The 15653-nt window shown below is 54.4% G+C and overlaps 2 protein-coding genes across 4 annotated transcripts; one reads left to right on the forward strand and one right to left on the reverse strand.

The window, feature by feature from the left end:
- Positions 1–3181: 3181 nt before the first annotated feature.
- SNX22 (sorting nexin 22) lies at positions 3182–8990 on the forward strand. Of its 3 annotated transcripts, none has more exons than XM_055098781.2 (7): positions 3192–3362; positions 3755–3838; positions 4156–4260; positions 4763–4843; positions 5170–5202; positions 5453–5520; positions 5905–6908. In XM_055098781.2, the coding sequence occupies exons 1-7, from the start codon at positions 3288–3290 to the stop codon at positions 5972–5974; spliced, it is 516 nt and encodes a 171-aa protein (XP_054954756.1). In that variant the 5' UTR covers positions 3192–3287; the 3' UTR covers positions 5975–6908. The 3 variants fall into 3 exon arrangements, with proteins under 3 accessions (XP_008951520.1, XP_054954756.1, XP_003827998.1); XM_003827950.7 differs by having other exon boundaries at positions 3200–3362; positions 4763–4857; positions 5905–8990; XM_008953272.4 differs by lacking the exons at positions 3755–3838; positions 5905–6908 and having other exon boundaries at positions 3182–3362; positions 4763–4857; positions 5453–5896.
- Positions 7327–14778, reverse strand: PPIB (peptidylprolyl isomerase B). The gene is made up of 5 exons (XM_003827949.6): positions 14359–14778; positions 13548–13661; positions 11612–11705; positions 8234–8418; positions 7327–7654 (listed from the first exon to the last, which is right to left on the reverse strand). The coding sequence occupies exons 1-5, from the start codon at positions 14491–14493 to the stop codon at positions 7532–7534; spliced, it is 651 nt and encodes a 216-aa protein (XP_003827997.1). The 5' UTR covers positions 14494–14778; the 3' UTR covers positions 7327–7531.
- Positions 14779–15653: the final 875 nt, after the last annotated feature.

The raw sequence follows: 15653 nt of genomic DNA on the forward strand, positions 1-15653 counted from the left end.
GCATACCTGTAGTCTCAGCTACTTGGGAGGCTGAGCGCTTGAGCCTGGCATGTCAAGGCTGTAGTGAGCCATGATTGTGCCACTGCACTCCAGTCTCAGCAAACGAGTGAGACCCTCTCTCAATAAATTAATACATAATTGATTTTAAAAAATTAGAAAATATTCTCCATACCTGTTTTATCTCCCCAAAGACATCTTAAATGCCTCTGTGTCAAGGATCTCGTTTTTCTTCTTTTGTACCTGCACTCTTGTGCGGTGGAACACTGTGCAATTAGGAGCTGCAGGTTCACTATCACATGTTTGACAAGTCAGTTGCATGGAATCTCTTTCCACAACTGGTGATGAAAATCCACTGATCTGAGGCTTCCTGGAACACCTGAAAATTAAGTAAATGGATAAAGTAGACAATGATCTGCCAAGAGAGAAGAGAGGAGAAGTGTGTTTAATTCTGGAGGTAGGAAGAAGATTCTTGTTGTCCCACCATGCAGGCAGCCTTTAACCCTTCAGCAGACGCTGCTCCTTCCCCTCCCTAGTTTTTTCTCAGCATACCCCCACTGCCCATTCATTCATATAGTCTTTCAATCACAAATATTATCCATATAGTCTTTCAACCCAAATGTTTTTGAGACACACAGTAACCAAACAATAATTGCAGACTGTAATATGTGCATAGAAAAGGTCATATGATAGGGTGGTCAAGAAGGAAGCCTCAGCTGGGTGAGGTGGCTCACGCCTGTTATCCCAGCACTTTGGGAGGTCAAGGTGGGTGCATAGCTTTAGCCCAGGAGTTCGAGACCAGCCTGGCCAACATGGCCAAACTCCGTCTCTACAAAAAATACAAAAATTAGCTGGGTGTGGTGGTGCGCACCTGTAGTCCCAGTTACTCAGGAGGCTGAGGTGGGAAAATCACCTAAGCTGCAGTGAGCCCTGTGGTTGCGTCACTGCACTCCAGCCTGGGTGACTGGAGTGAGGCCCTGTCTCAAAAAAAAAAAAAAAAAACAAACAAACAAACAAAAAACCTTTTTGAGTTGAGTTTTAGGCTAAGAATTGGAGGATGAGCTCAATCCTTGAAGAGTCAAGGAAGGGTGACCCCAGGTGGAGCAAACAGCCTAATGCAAAGGCCCTGAGGCAGGAAAGAGCTTGTCAGGTTGGAAGAGCCTGGTGCATGATGGGGAGAGGAGAGGAAATGAGGTGGAAGATGGAGGCTGGGCTGGGTTGTTTACAGCTTTGTGGATTGCATAGAGAGAGTGGGTTTTATTCTAAGTGCAGTGGGAAACATTGGAAGGTTTTAAGCACATGCCTTGATAACAGTTTGTGCTGCAGGGTAGAGAATGGACGTTCTATTGGGGATGAAGGCAGGAAAAAATGGAGACTCACAGACAGAGGGGCAGACAGTCATTAGGATGAGGACCAAGAAGTCTGAGGATCCCAGGAGAGGCCTCCCTGGACAGTGGGAGTTGGGGAGGCCCTGTAGGCCAGGGAAAGCTGGGTCCCTGAATGATGGGGCCGTAGGGAGGAAATGAAAGCACAGCACTTCTCCTCACTCTGGGCTGCTTTTCTTCTAGGGGACCCCACTAGAATCTGGGAAGTTTCAGCTTCCTGATTCTGTGGTCCTTGTGTGATGCAATTTGGAAAAAGAGAATGTGGGACATGATATTGGTGAGACCTGTTTGCCCCATTTTGGGGTCGTCATCTCAGCCCTTCTCTGGGGGCAGGGCTGGGGAGGGAGGTTTTTTGCTCCAGCTCAGAGGCGTCTCTGCAGAAGCAGGGGAGGGGTGAGTCCCCTCAACCCCAGCCCCGAAGACAGGCACTCTGCTTCCTCCTGCCCACCCCAAGACCTCCCACTACGTATGAGCTTTGGAAGGCAGGGCCTCGCCTCTCTGCATGTCACGGGGCCTTTGTGGGGGAAGTCAGTGGAGTAGAGGACCTGCCATGGTGCTGCTGATAGCAGCTCTCCGACAGCTGAAGGGTGCAGGGCTGAGAGGTGGGAGCAGAGGTCCTTTCCAGCACATGGCCTGAGAGAGTTCTGGATCAAAATCCTGCCACATATCCAGGAAGAACCTGCCCGGAGGGGTGGACAAGAGCAACCCGGTGCCACCCCCCAAAGTCTCTCTTCCCATCCACTGCCCTGTGCCCACTTATCCTAGTCATCCAGGAGAAGCCCACAGTCAAGCTGCTGCTCAATGCTTCTGTTAAGGGCCTAACATGAATCATCTCACTTTTTTTTTTTTTTTAGACAGAGTCTTGCTGTTGCCCAGTCTGGAGTGCAATGGTTTGATCTCGGCTCACTGCAACCTCCGCCTCTCAGGTTCAAGAGATTCTCCCGCCTCAGCCTCCTGAGTAGCTGGGATTACAGGCATGTGCCACCACACCTGGTTGATTTTTGTATTTTTAGTAGGTACGGGGTTTCACCATGTTGGTCAGGCTGGTCTCGAACTCCTGACCTCAGGTGATCCGCCTACCTCGGCCTCCCAAAGTGCTGGGATTACAGGCGTGAGCCACCGCGCCCGGCCAAATCGTCTCACTTTATACACTTGCCTGAAGGAGCCACGTTATCCCTATTTTGCAGATGAGCAAAGGTCTACGGAGCTCCTGAAATCCAGGCAGTCTGACGTCCAAATCGGAGTCTAGGTCCCTAAACTGCCTCTTCCCCACAAACAGCCTGGAGCCCCTTAGGGTTGGAAGATATGAGTGAATGGATGGATGAAAACAATGAATGAATGGGGGGGCCTGTGGATGCTGGGGAAAGGGGCATCAGAGCTGGATTGGGTCCAAGCCTTGCTCAGGTGTGGCCTCAGCCGGGGAATCCAGATCACAATTTCAGGGACCAGGCTGAAAGGAGGGAAAGGCTCGGGAAGGGACTGAGGAACCCAAGACAGGTCCCTGGTTGGCCCCAGGACCGGCGCTGAGGCCCGGGCCCCGCCTCCGTCCGCGCCTGGAGCCACAGGCCGTCCTTGGTAGGCGCTTAACTCAGGATGGGTGACATTTTCGCTCGCCAGTTCCTGGCATCAGTGAGTGCTCCGTCAATGTTTGACAAACGGTTGACTCCACTGCCCCGCGCTGTGGGCGCACTAGACTTGGGGGGCGGTGTCCAGGTCCCGCCTAATCTTCTAGGCTCAGGACCCTCCGCGCAAGGGAACGCCCGGGGCGGGGTCGCCTGGGGGCGGGGCTTGGGGTGGGGCCTGCGGACCGAGGGGGTGGAGCCGGCCGCGCCGGGGTCCTCAGTCCGCTCCGGGAGAGTTAGGGCTCCGAGCCGAGCGCGCGGAGCAGCTGGGGCCGGGGCGCGGATGCTGGAAGTTCACATCCCGTCGGTGGGGCCCGAGGCCGAGGGGCCCAGGCAGAGCCCGGAGAAAAGCCACATGGTGAGCGCGGCCCCTGGATGGGGAGGGGCGCCGGGACCCGCAGGATTTCCCCGCGCTGCGCTCAGTGGGGACCCGGGGCCCGGGCCTGGGTGAACGAGCGCTGCGGGCTGGACCGTCGGGGGAAACCTTGTCGAGGGTTTGGGGGCCGCTTGGATTTGCCAGCCTCGCGGACCGTGGTTCGAGCTCTTGAGGGACCCCAGGGCTCCGAGGGGCAGGTCCGCCAGCCCGTTCTCCCAGGTGTGCGGGAGCGGAGAGTCCCCGGGCAGCCGCGGCGCCGCAAGGCCGCTTTGTGCCTTTGAGAGCGGGAGGGTGGGCACGTCGCCAGGCGCAGGTGCTGCGGCGTCCTCCCGCGGGGCCTCACGCGCAGACCCGCTGCCCGCCCGCGCCGCCAGGTGTTCCGAGTGGAGGTGCTGTGCAGCGGGCGCAGACACACGGTGCCGAGGCGCTACAGCGAGTTCCACGCGCTGCACAAGCGGGTGAGGCGGCGCCGACCTCCCACCGGCCCCGGCCCAGCCTCTGTCCAGTCCCCGCCCAGGCCCTGTGAGGCGGGCGGGCGAGCTCCAGCCCCAGCCTCCGCCACCCCCATTACTGCCTCAGTCCCTGCGCAGCCGGTCAGCCCCCGGGCCTCTGTGGGTGGGTTGGGGCCTTCCTCGCCCTCGGCCGGTCCACCACTCACCAGGGTCTGTCCCAGTAGAGCCCGAAGGCGGGGGCGCGGGAGGGCTTCTGGCTCGGGCGAAGAGGGCTTGAGGGCTCAGTCGGGATGCTGTGATCGCACGCGGTAAACCTCCAGTAGATCAAGAAGCTGTACAAAGTGCCCGACTTCCCCTCGAAACGCCTGCCCAACTGGAGGACCAGAGGGTTGGAACAGCGCCGGCAAGGCTTGGAGGCTTACATCCAGGTATGCGAGAGCACAGTTGGTTGCCCCCCGGCCTGCTGTGCCAGGAGTGTGGCCCAGACAGAGAGGTGTGGGGGCATGGCAGGGAGGGAACCCACAACTTGGGGATGTTATTCACCACCTCAAGCATCAATTTTCTGAGTCTAATATAGGTCCAAACACCCCCCTCTGGCTTGTTGAAAGGACTGAAAGAGGTAACGGACACAGGTAGTCCCAGCTCCATGAAACCTAGGTCCTGTCCCCTCCATGGTGAGGTCCTGTGCTGCCCTCCTGATGGCCTGTAGGGTGAGGGTCCTTCCCCCAACAGCAAAGCTATGCCGCGTCATGGGGTACAACCTGTGCACACAGCGCCCAGCGCCCAGAAGGGCCCTGAGCCTGGTTCAATGCTCTGCTGTCATTGTCGTGAAATTCTTTTTTTGGAACAAAGAGCCCTGCATTTTCACTGGCACTGCGCTATGCAAATTAGTAGCTGGGTCTGATTGCAGGTCTCCTCTGTCCTCTCCAGGGCATCCTGTACCTGAACCAGGAGGTGCCCAAGGAGTTACTGGAATTCCTGAGACTTCGGCACTTCCCCACAGACCCCAAGGCTAGCAACTGGGGGTAAGGGGGGCCGATGGCGGGGGCCAGGGGCTGTCAGCAGTGAGCAGGTGAGGAAAGGTGTTGGAGGGCAAGCCCTTTCTTTTCACATCTGCCAGGATCCAGCATGACCGCCCTCACCAGCTCTCTTGACCTGGGTGGAGGGGCTTTTTTTTGGACAGACTTGGTTACCCCCGCCACCTCCGGAACTGGGGCTTGTTACAAATAGAAGCAGTGGTCCCCTGGGAGGTGCAGTTCTGGGTTCTGGTGTCTCCACCCCTTCCTCACGCTCCCCGGGCATCCCCAGGCAGCTTACAGTGTTTCTCTTCTCTTCAGCACCCTGAGGGAGTTCCTGCCTGGCGACAGCAGGCAAGTCAAAGCCCTAGCCCGCGCCTGGCCCCTGCTGCCCCCTAGTGGCCATATGCTAGGAGGCAGGCCTGCTGCCTGGGCCTGTCTGGCCTGGGCCCTGAAGTCTGTTTTCCCTTTGGTGCCTCCTGAGCCCATTTCCCACTCCCATTTTCCTTCATGGGTCCCTGGTGATGGCAACCCCGTCTCCACCCCTCTGTGGGATTCTGCCCTGCCTCCTGCACCCATGGTTCATGACCCTCTTTCCTCCCAGCTCCCAGCAGCACCAGCGGCCTGTCCTGAGCTTCCATGTGGATCCCTATGTTTGCAACCCCTCCCCAGGTGAGGAGGTGCCTAGATATGGGGCTACAGGGCTGGGTTGTGGGCTTTGCATTTCTCGGCTCCTGGGACCCTCAGGCAGCATCTCCTTCCTGCTGCCCACCTCTGGAGCCACTACCTCCTGCTCCTGTCCCCTGGAGCCTGCTTTGTAGACACAAGGAAAACAAGTTTGGCTTCCCTGGTCTCCATTTCTTCAGCAGCCTGACTTCTTTACCAAGCTGATGTGAAAAGAATGTGACCTGGGAATGCGGAGGCTTCATTTGGGGTGGACAGCTGCTGTCTGCTGCCTTGGCAGGGGCTCCTACTCCCAAGTGGGGGCTGAGCCCATGAGCAGGAGCTCAAGGAGCTGCAGGTCTGAGGCCAGACCTGTTTAATTCTATCCCACAGAGTCGCTGCCCAACGTGGTGGTGAATGGTGTGCTCCAGGGCCTCTACAGCTTCAGCATCAGCCCAGATAAAGCCCAGCCAAAGGCGGCCTGTCACCCTGCTCCTCTGCCACCGATGCCCTGATCAGTCCAGAGGCCTTTGGCTGCCTCCTAAGAAAGTCATGTGCCTCTGTCCTATGAACTCCATATAAGGCTGGGTCCTCCTTTGGCCTGGAACCAGGACTTAATTACCCAGTGCCCAGTTGTGCCACATTCCCACTCAAGGCTCAGAACTTGGCTCGCATTGGTAGCTGGAGGTGGTAGAATCTGCATGCTCTTAGAGCCCAACAGCCAAGGCAGGGTCAAGAAGATAAGTAATAAAAGAGGAAGTCAGCCAGGCGCGGTGGCTCATGCCTGTAATCCCAGCACTTTGGGAGGCCAAGGTGGGTGGATCACCTGAGGTCAGGAGTTCGAGACCAGCCTGACCACCATGGAGAAACCCCGTCTCTACTAAAAATACAAAATTAGCCGGGCATTGTGGTGGTGCATGCCTGTAATCCCAGCTACTCGGGAAGCTGAGGTAGGAGAATCTCTTTTTTTTTTTTTTTTTTTTTGAGACGGAGTTTCACTCTTGTTGCCCAGGCTGGAATGCAATGGCACGATCTCGGCTCACGGCAACCCCCGCTTCCCGGGTTCAAGCAATTCTCCTGCCTCAGCCTCTCGAGTAGCTGGGATTACAGGCATCCGCCACCATGCCCGGCTAATTTTTGTATTTTTAATAGAGACGGGTTTCACCACGTTGGCCAGGCTGGTCTTGTACTCCTGACGTCAGGTGATCCACCCGCCTCGGCTTCCCAAAGTGCTGGGATTACGGGCGTGAGCCACCGTGCTCGGCCCAAGGCAGGAGAATCTCTTGAAGCCAGGAGGCGGAAGTTGTGGTGAGCCGAGATCGCGCCACTGCACTCCAGCCTGGGCAACAAGAGTGAAACTCTGTCTCAAAATAAATAAATAATAAAGGAAGAAGTCAGCTGGGTGCAGAGGCTCATGCCTGTAATCCCAATACTTTAGGAGGCCAAGGCAGGAGGATGCTTGAGTCTGGAAGTTTGAGACCAGCCAGCGCAACATAGTGAGACCTGTAGACCTGTCTCTACCAAAAAAAAAAAAAAAAAAAATCAATTTAGAGGTAGGCTATGAAAAAGTACAGATACATCCCTTAACATAGACTGGAGGGTGGTGGCAAATGTGGAGGCCCAGTAGCTGGCAAAGTTTAGAAGCAGGGGGCAAAAGCTCCTGCCTGACTTTTCCTGGGTAGCTCCTGGGTCAAAATTTCAGGCAGGATCCCAGGGAAGGGGCAGGCACCCGTTGCCACAGGAGAGTTGCAGGCATGTTGGGATGTAGGCCTAGGGGAGGTGCTGCAGGCTCAAGAACCAGGCCCACACATTATATATTAAAAAAAAAAAACCCACTTTTTTTTTTATTGGTCAGTGTTGGTAGGAGTTTGTTACAAAACTGAGTCCATGGGCCTGTGGAATGTGAGGGGAGTGGGTCCGCTCCACCAGATGCCAGCACCGGGGCCAGTGCAGCTCAGAGCCCTGTGGCGGACTACAGGGCCTGCACAGACGGTCACTCAAAGAAAGACGTCCCTGTGCCCTACTCCTTGGCGATGGCAAAGGGCTTCTCCACCTCGATCTTGCCGCAGTCTGCGATGATCACATCCTTCAGGGGTTTATCCCGGCTGTCTGTCTTGGTGCTCTCCACCTTCCGCACCACCTCCTGGAAAAGAAAGGTGGAAGTAGGAGGGCATGGTGGATCAGGAGGTCCACCGCTCAGGAGAAAGGCCCCAGCGTATGGCTCAGGAGGGCTAAGACCCACAAGTGATCAACAGCACACAAAACTGGAGGCACCAAAATTCTAACAGACTCCTGGCCAGAGCAGGGAGAATGCAGATTTGACGAGGGGGTACAGGAATTTTGTTCCTTTGAAGTAAGACCCAGGTTGGGCCAAGGGTGAGGAGGAGGAAGAGGGTGACCAGGGCATGTGGCTTCTCAGGGACACTGCGTTCAGCTGCACTCTGTATACCTCAGGGGTGGGACCAGCACGTCACTGAGTGAATGAGGGGAGGGAGGCTCTGGCAGTTGTGCAGCCTTCCTGGCTGGGCTCTGAGGGGGCTGGAAGAATTTAGAACCTTGGAGGCATGGAGGTACAGGGTTTATTCTGGACAGGAGCACTGGGCTGCATCTGTGGGTTGGGTCCTTTTGGGAAAGGGATGGACACATGGAGCTCCTGCCCTGAGGTCTGTGTTGAATCCCCGGTGAGGATTGCCCAGTAGTAGCCCTTGCTTCCACAACTCACCATGCCCTCTAGAACTTTGCCAAACACCACATGCTTGCCATCTAGCCAGGCTGTCTTGACTGTCGTGATGAAGAACTGGGAGCCGTTGGTGTCTTTGCCTGCGTTGGCCATGCTCACCCAGCCAGGCCCGTAGTGCTTCAGTTTGAAGTTCTCATCGGGGAAGCGCTCACCGTAGATGCTCTTTCCTGGGAAAAAAGACAGAGCAGGTCGGGGGCGCTGGATTGCGCCAAACCAAGCAGACATTCGGGGCCAGGACTGAGGGGGCTTAACCTGTCCTCTGTGCCAGGCTAGGCTGGAGTGGACTACAAGGACATAAAAGCTGCGTCCTTCCTATCTTCTGGCCTCAGAGCCAAGCCATGCTGACTGAGGCCAAGTGGGGCATCAGGCCAGGCTGATGTGGTGAACAGCTCACAGAAGGATTACTTCAAGAAGATAGTTTTGTGGCTTTTAAATAAGGCGCATGTTATCAGCTCCCCTTAGCTATAGCCCAGGCCTGCCACGGAGGGACTTTGGTGGAGGGAAGTGCCGTGCAGGATGCAGGGGAGTCAACAGGGTCGGAACTCTCCAGAAAAGGAGGACTGCTGTGGCTGACCAGCCTGTTTTCCTATGAGCACAAAAGACACAGGCATAGCTGCAGAGGAGAAAGCAGCCAGAGATGGTTGGGGAGGGGCAGAAAAGAGGGGCTGCCCCTTGGATTCTGGAGAGTCAAAGCCTCTTAACAAGGAATGAACAGGAATAAAAGACAGCTGTGAGTGTGTGTGACGCGTCTGTCCACGTGGGGCTTGGGGATATGGTAAGGACAATCCGGAGTGATCTCTATGCCGTTTCAGAGATCCTAGTTCCAAAGCTGCTTCCACGAGGAACACCGAAACCCTTCTTTTTCCCTATCACCCCTTGGAGACTGACACTGTGCATTAGGCCCCAAGAAACTCAGCCAAAAATGGGGTCATTTTAATTTTGTTTTATCTAACACCTTTCAAACATATTTGCATGCAAAACTCTTTTTTCCTTCTCACTGCACCTACCTTCATCCTGTGGTTCCACAGAATGGAACTGAGCTGGGAAACTGTCCTAGACCGATGCCAACCAGGAAGATGTTTCTGATTGGGCAGCAGGTAGGATGACTGAAAACCAAGAATGACCAGACTCTGGCTGGTGGGGACAGGGTGCTTCTGCCTGTGCTCCACCTCTCACCCCCACGCTGGGGAGACTGGACTCTGCCACATGTGCAGTGAGTCCTGGCTGGAGTGCTGGCTAAAAGCCTCCCCCATTTGAGCCAACTGTGGGATTTTGATTATAGTTGTTATCCAGAAAACCCCCAAATCTCCATCCTTAGCTCCAGCCACTCTCTCAAGATACAGGGGTTCCAAACTCAAATGGACATTTCTATTTAAACTCAACATACCTTGTCATCTTTCTCTCCAGACCTCAGTTATTCTTTTGACCCCTTTTCCTCTGCACGTGGCTCAGGTTGTCCCTACCCACTCCCCATGTACTTACTCTTTCTTTCCATTCCCGCCACCACCGCTGCAGTAGGCGAGTGCTTAGGGTGCTCATAGTGTGAGCCAGAGACTGTTCCAAGCATCTTACATATTTAACAATCCACCCTATGAGGAGGAGCTAACTCCACTTCAAAGATGAAGAAACTGAGGCACAGAGAATAAAAGGAGCCCCAGCAGAGCAACAGCGGGGCTAGAGTTCAGACCAAGGTGGTCTGCTCTCGAATCTCTGCTCTCAGCCACCTCAGGATCAGGTCCAAATCTCCCTGCCCAGGGTCAGCGGCACCAATGCCCCCAGCAGCCTGCCTGCCCTAGCCTCCACATCCTGGATCTGCCACCACATGACTCCCCTGGCACCCCAAGCGAGGGGTCATCCTCTTACTCAGCTCTGTGGCCCTGACTCCCTGCAGGCCGAAGCCCAGGCTGCAGGACATCACCCACCTCTCTGCACTCCGGGTACAGATGTCCTCACCCCACCTTTGGCCAAGATCCTGCCACAGAACAGCACTAGGCTCATGCCCTAACCCTGCCTCTTTTCTGCCCATTCAAATTCTCCTCATTGAGGACCCCACTGAAATCTTTCCTCACATCCGCAAGGTCATTCCCCATTCCCTGGCCTGAGGGGATCCCTCTGCTTGTCAGCACTTCAACAATGGCTGACTTACTAAGCACTCACTGCATGCCAGGCACTTCACACTCCAGATCTAGCCCAATCCTCATGGCCCCACAACTCTCTCCACCCTCACTGTACAGAACAGGAAACCGAAGCTCCAAGGACTCACCTGCCTGAGGTCACAAAACAAGAAGGTGGCAGACACTGGATCGAGCCCAACTGCGTCTGACTGCACAAATACAGTTCTTTGGTCTCCTTTGTGAGCCTGAGTCCTAAACGCTGCATCATGGCTCACTTGTACATTTTCAGTTGTTGGAAGTAAAAGGGAGCCACTGCCCCATGGGTCTTCACATCTTCAACCCCCACCACAGAGCCCCATAGACACTCATCGAGGAGTGAGCTGTGTTCTAAGGGAGCAGCAGGCTGTACCTGAGCTCAGTGAGACTCATGCAGGCGTCCGGGGGTCTTTCTGTCCTATGTGTGCAAGTTAATGCCAAGGTGAGGGTCGGCCCTCACAGAGTGGTCTCTGGTGAAAGACTGTCAAGGAAAGTAACTGCTCCCACTCTTCTTTTTATTTTTTTGAGATGGAGTCTCGCTCTGTCGCCCAGGCTGGAGTGCAGTGGCGTGATTTCGGCTCACTGCAACCTCCGCCTCCCAGGTTCAAGCAATTCTCCCGCCTCAGCCTCCCGAGTAACTGGGATTATAGGCGCGTGCCACCACGCCCGGCTAATCTTTTGTATTTTTAGTAGAGATGGGGTTTCAACATGTTGGCCAGGCTGGTCTTGAACTCCTGGCCTCAAGTGATCCAGCCACCTTGGCCTTCCAAAGTGCTGGGATCACAGAGTCACCACGCCTGGCCCTCTCACTCTTGCTGGGGCTTCCAGGGTAGCCTGGACAGGCTTTGGGCATCTGACCAAGAATCGCGTACCCACATGTCTTCACTTTGCTTCCACACGCCTCTTTCCCCAATCCCCATTCTGAAGAGGTATCAGGAAAGGTCACCAGGTTATAGGCCTGGATCAGCAGGACGGTCACCTGGGAGAGATTCTCTTAGATCTACCATCAGGTCCACCCCATTATTCTCTCTCCTTTGTACTGGGTTCCCTCTTCAAAGAACGGTGCCGCTGGTCTCAAAGTAGTTAAGTAATAAGTAGGCCTGCCTCTAGAGCTGGGGAAGAAAGAGGCCTTGTCTCCCCAGCAGAACCTGGCCCTCCCACTGTGGAGGCTACACTGACATACTCCTTGGCCCAGAGGACCTGTGGTTACCTCCTGTGCCATCTCCCCTGGTGAAGTCTCCGCCCTGGATCATGAAGTCCTTGATTACACGATGGAATTTGCTGTTTTTGTAGCCAAATCCTTTCTAGAAAAAGGGAAGAGAAGGTAAGGAGGTGGTATGGGGCAGCAGGAAGACATTACATTAAATAGGCCCCACAGGAACAAGTCCACAACTCCTGCTTGCAGAAGAGACACCACTGCTGACCACTTTCACTGTTCAGTGTGCTACTAAGTGAGCGGGCAGGCGCCACAGGACAGGCATGGTACACACAGATGTGGAAATCCCTCTGCCTCCATACAATTCCCAAGCTTTATACAATTCTACATCACATAATGCTTTTCCCCTCATTTCTTCCAATCATAAGAACAGATACAAGAAAACTGAGAAGAAAGGTCACCTGCTGGCTCAATGGAAAGTTAATATAAACTGAAATAGGGCACTGTTGTTTCCTTAAAACCCACTGCCCTCACCCTAGGTGAAGTCTCCCCAGGAAGCTCTGGACCCCTTACTCTTTTTTATCTCATTTTTAAAATTTTATTATTATTTTTTTGAGACAGAGTTTCTCTCTTGTCACCCAGGCTGGAGTGCAATGGCACAATCTCCGCTCACTGCAGCCTCCACCTCCCAGGTTCAAGCAATTCTCCAGCCTCAGTCTCCTGAGTAGCTGGGATTACAGGCATGTGCCACCACAATGCCCAGCTGATTTCTGTATTTTTAGTAGAGATGGGGTTTCACCATGGTGCCCAGGCTGCTCTCGAACTCCTGAACTCACGTGATCTGCCCTCCTCCGCCTCCCAAAGTGCTGGGATTACAGGTGTGAGCCACCATGCCCGGCCTGTTTTTTTATTTTTTATTTTTATTTTTGAGATGGAGTTTCCCTCTTGTTGCCCAGGCTAGAGTGCAGTGGGGCAATCTCGGCTCACTGCAACCTCCACCTCCTGGGTTCAACAAATTCTCCTGCCTCAGCCTCCCAAGTAGCTGGAATTACAGGCGCCTACCACCACACCTGGCTAATTTTTTGTATTTTTAGTAGAGACAGGATTTCGCCATGTTGGCCAGGCTGGTCTCGAACTCCTGACCTCAGGTGATCTACCCGCCTCAGCCTCCCAAAGTGCTGGGATTACAGGCATGAGTTACTGCGCCCGGCCTTTTATTTTTAATTAATTTTTTTTTTTTTTGAGACAGGGTCTCACTCTATTGCTCAGGCTGGAGTGCAGTGGCGTTAACATGGCTCACTGCAACCTCCATTTCACTTCAGCCTCCTGAGTAGCTGTAGCTGGGACCACAGGTGCACCCTGTCACACCCAGCTAATTAAAAAAAATTTTTTTTGGCCGGGCACAGTGGCTCACACCTCTAATCCCAGCACTTTGGGAGGCCAAGGCAGGCGGATCACCTGAGGTCAGGAGTTCGAGTTCAGCCTGGCCAACATGGTGAAACCCTGTCACTACTAAAAATACAAAATTAGCCAAGCGTGGTGGCGCATGCCTGTAATCCCAGCTACTCGGGAGGCTGAGGCAGGAGAATCACTTAAACCCGGGAGGCGGAGGTTGCAGTGAGCTGAGGCCGTACCACTGCACTCCAGCCCAGGCGACAAGAGTGAAACTCTGTCTCAAAAAAAAAAAAAATTTGCGGGGGTAGAGACAGGGTCTTGCTATGTTGCTCAGGTTGGCCTTGAACTCCTGGGCTCAAGCAATCCTCCTACTTTGGCCTCCAAAAGTGCTGGGATTTTAAGTGTGAGCCACTGTGCCTGGTCAGGGCCTCCTTACTCTTAAGAAAGGGCAATACTGTGTTCCCAGGGCAACAGGCAGTCGGTGCTCAGTGAGGTCCACGCTACAGATCGGCTGAACTCTGCAGGTCAGTTTGCTGCCATCCCCAGTGCCAATTTCACTTCATGTGAGTTGACTACCCCTGCTCCAGCCACTTACCTCTCCTGTAGCTAAGGCCACAAAATTATCCACTGTTTTTGGAACAGTCTTTCCGAAGAGACCAAAGATCACCCGGCCTACATCTTCATCTCCAATTCGTAGGTCAAAATACACCTGAGGAAAGAGACCATTTCCAACTTAGCTTCTTTAAAGGGGCGTTGCTAGGGGAGGGAAGGTACAAGAAGCTAACCTGAGGATGGGAGAGAGAATAGAGCCATATTTTTAGAGAAGTGGTTCTGAATCTGATTTTGATGACGGTAAAAATCCTATGAGAATCTAATGAAAGCTCCAGACCCTTTTCTTGGAAAACATGCTTATCTATACCCTCCTTGGACTACAGGATAACAATATTTGCTCTAAACAGCTAATGGACCCAGATTCTAAAAATTAACATTAGAAAACCCATAAGGAGCGGAGCCTAAGTTCACCACTTAAGTTTGAAGTATACATACTGTGCTTTGTAATTGGAAGTGGCTAAAATTTGGCTTAAGGAGAGAAAGGATTCGGAATCCGGCAGTCGTGATCTTTCACCATCTCCCCAGCACTGAGGGGTGTTTGCAAAAAGGCTGCTCTGAGACTGCCAGTGTCGGCCCCAGATGGGTATCCGGGGATCCAACTAACTCCCTGGGTCAGGGCAGGGGCTGGGGGTGTCGGGGTGGGTCCGGGTCGTTCTCTGGACTGAATGGGCAGGACGGCCCAGACGCCACGAGGCCACAGACAGAAGCCGAGGGAGGAGGGGCTGAGCCAAGGCCAAGCCAAGGCCGCCCGGGCCCGAGCTCCGGCACCGTAAATGCCGCGGACTCCACCGGACCTTGACGGTGACTTTGGGCCCCTTCTTCTTCTCATCGGCCACAGAAGGTTCCGGCAGCAGCAGGAAGAAGACGGACCCCGCGATGAGGGCGGCGGCAAGGAGCACCTTCATGTTGCGTTCGGAGAGGCGCAGCATCCACAGGCGGAGGCGAAAGCGGCCCGGACAGCTGAGGCCGGAAGAGGGTGGGGCCGCGGTGGCTAGGGAGCCGGCGCCGCCACGCGCGGGTGGGGGGGACTGGGGCTGCTCGCGGGCTCCGGGCGGGCGACGGGCGCCGTTTCCCCCCTCCGGCTCGGCGCCGGATAGTAGGTCCCCCTGCGGGGCGGGCACCGACGCGGGCTCGTGGGTGGTTGCCACGTTATTGCTCCCTCATTGGGCTCCCGGCCGCCCTCTCCCGCCCACAGGAAGGCCACCGGCGGAAGGCGGCCTCGCAGAGCACGGGCCCGGGCTCCGAGAAGACCACAAGCCCCGGCATGCTCCGCGGCCCGCCCCGCCCGGAGCGCTGTTCCACTGGCCTGCGGTAGCTGGCGCTTGAGGTTAGCAAATACGTGGGCCTGGACAGGGGCACGGGACGCTTGTCACTGTTTTGGGCCAGTCAAGTGTTTGTCACCGCCAAATTGGCTCTAAACGTTGTGGCTTCCAAACACTTCAGGGACATTTATCCTTACCGAGCGTGGCCTTGTACGGCTCCTCCACTTGTCTTGCAAAACTTGCTGCACAACCCACTTCCTTTTTTACTGAGGCCGTCAAGTTACTACCCATTTTTCTCTCCCTTCTGTAATCTTGCTGTGCTTACTGTTGTGTATATCAATGGACATCTTATTGTATACGCTGTTCTTAACTTCCTTTACCTTTTCCCCCAATAGACTACATTTTTTTTTTTTTCCCCTGCGGAAGGGACTGTGTTGCATTTACTCTGTCCACAGCTCCCTCACAGCGCTGCAGTACTGAGTGCCCAACAAGTCCTGGTTGGGATAGCTTCACATCCGCACTGACATGAGAAATAATTTATGCCACGGCCTGAGGATACAATGCCTTTTTCCAGAGGTCAGGAATAGTTACTAGATGTCCCCACAGGGCTATTTTCGGTCTTCACACACTTAGTGTTGTCCCACTCTACAACATAGATACTTTGGTACTGGGAGTCTTACACACCAAAACAAACCAAAACACAAACTTCCAAAATTTGGACCTATGGCGTTAAAACGTCTTTAAAACTAATTTTCAACGATTAACTTCGTAGAAATTCCAGGTCGTCACAGCACAGATTATAGGCAGGGCTCCATTTACATAAATTA

This window comes from Pan paniscus, chromosome 16 (genome assembly GCF_029289425.2).
Source record: "Pan paniscus chromosome 16, NHGRI_mPanPan1-v2.0_pri, whole genome shotgun sequence".
In the NCBI taxonomy this organism is placed as follows: domain Eukaryota; kingdom Metazoa; phylum Chordata; class Mammalia; order Primates; family Hominidae; genus Pan; species Pan paniscus.

Excerpts from the sequence above, each read along its gene's own strand:
- SNX22 (XM_003827950.7), top strand. The coding sequence starts at position 3,288 with ATGCTGGAAGTTCACATCCCGTCGGTGGGGCCCGAGGCCGAGGGGCCC. Across the intron at positions 3,839-4,155 it reads TCCACGCGCTGCACAAGCGG|ATCAAGAAGCTGTACAAAGT; the intron begins GTGAGGCGGCGC and ends AACCTCCAGTAG. Across the intron at positions 4,261-4,762 it reads GCTTGGAGGCTTACATCCAG|GGCATCCTGTACCTGAACCA; the intron begins GTATGCGAGAGC and ends TGTCCTCTCCAG.
- PPIB (XM_003827949.6), bottom strand. The coding sequence starts at position 14,493 with ATGCTGCGCCTCTCCGAACGCAACATGAAGGTGCTCCTTGCCGCCGCC. Across the intron at positions 13,662-14,358 it reads GGCCCAAAGTCACCGTCAAG|GTGTATTTTGACCTACGAAT; the intron begins GTCCGGTGGAGT and ends CTCTTTCCTCAG. Across the intron at positions 8,419-11,611 it reads CAGGGGAGATGGCACAGGAG|GAAAGAGCATCTACGGTGAG; the intron begins GTAACCACAGGT and ends CTTTTTTCCCAG.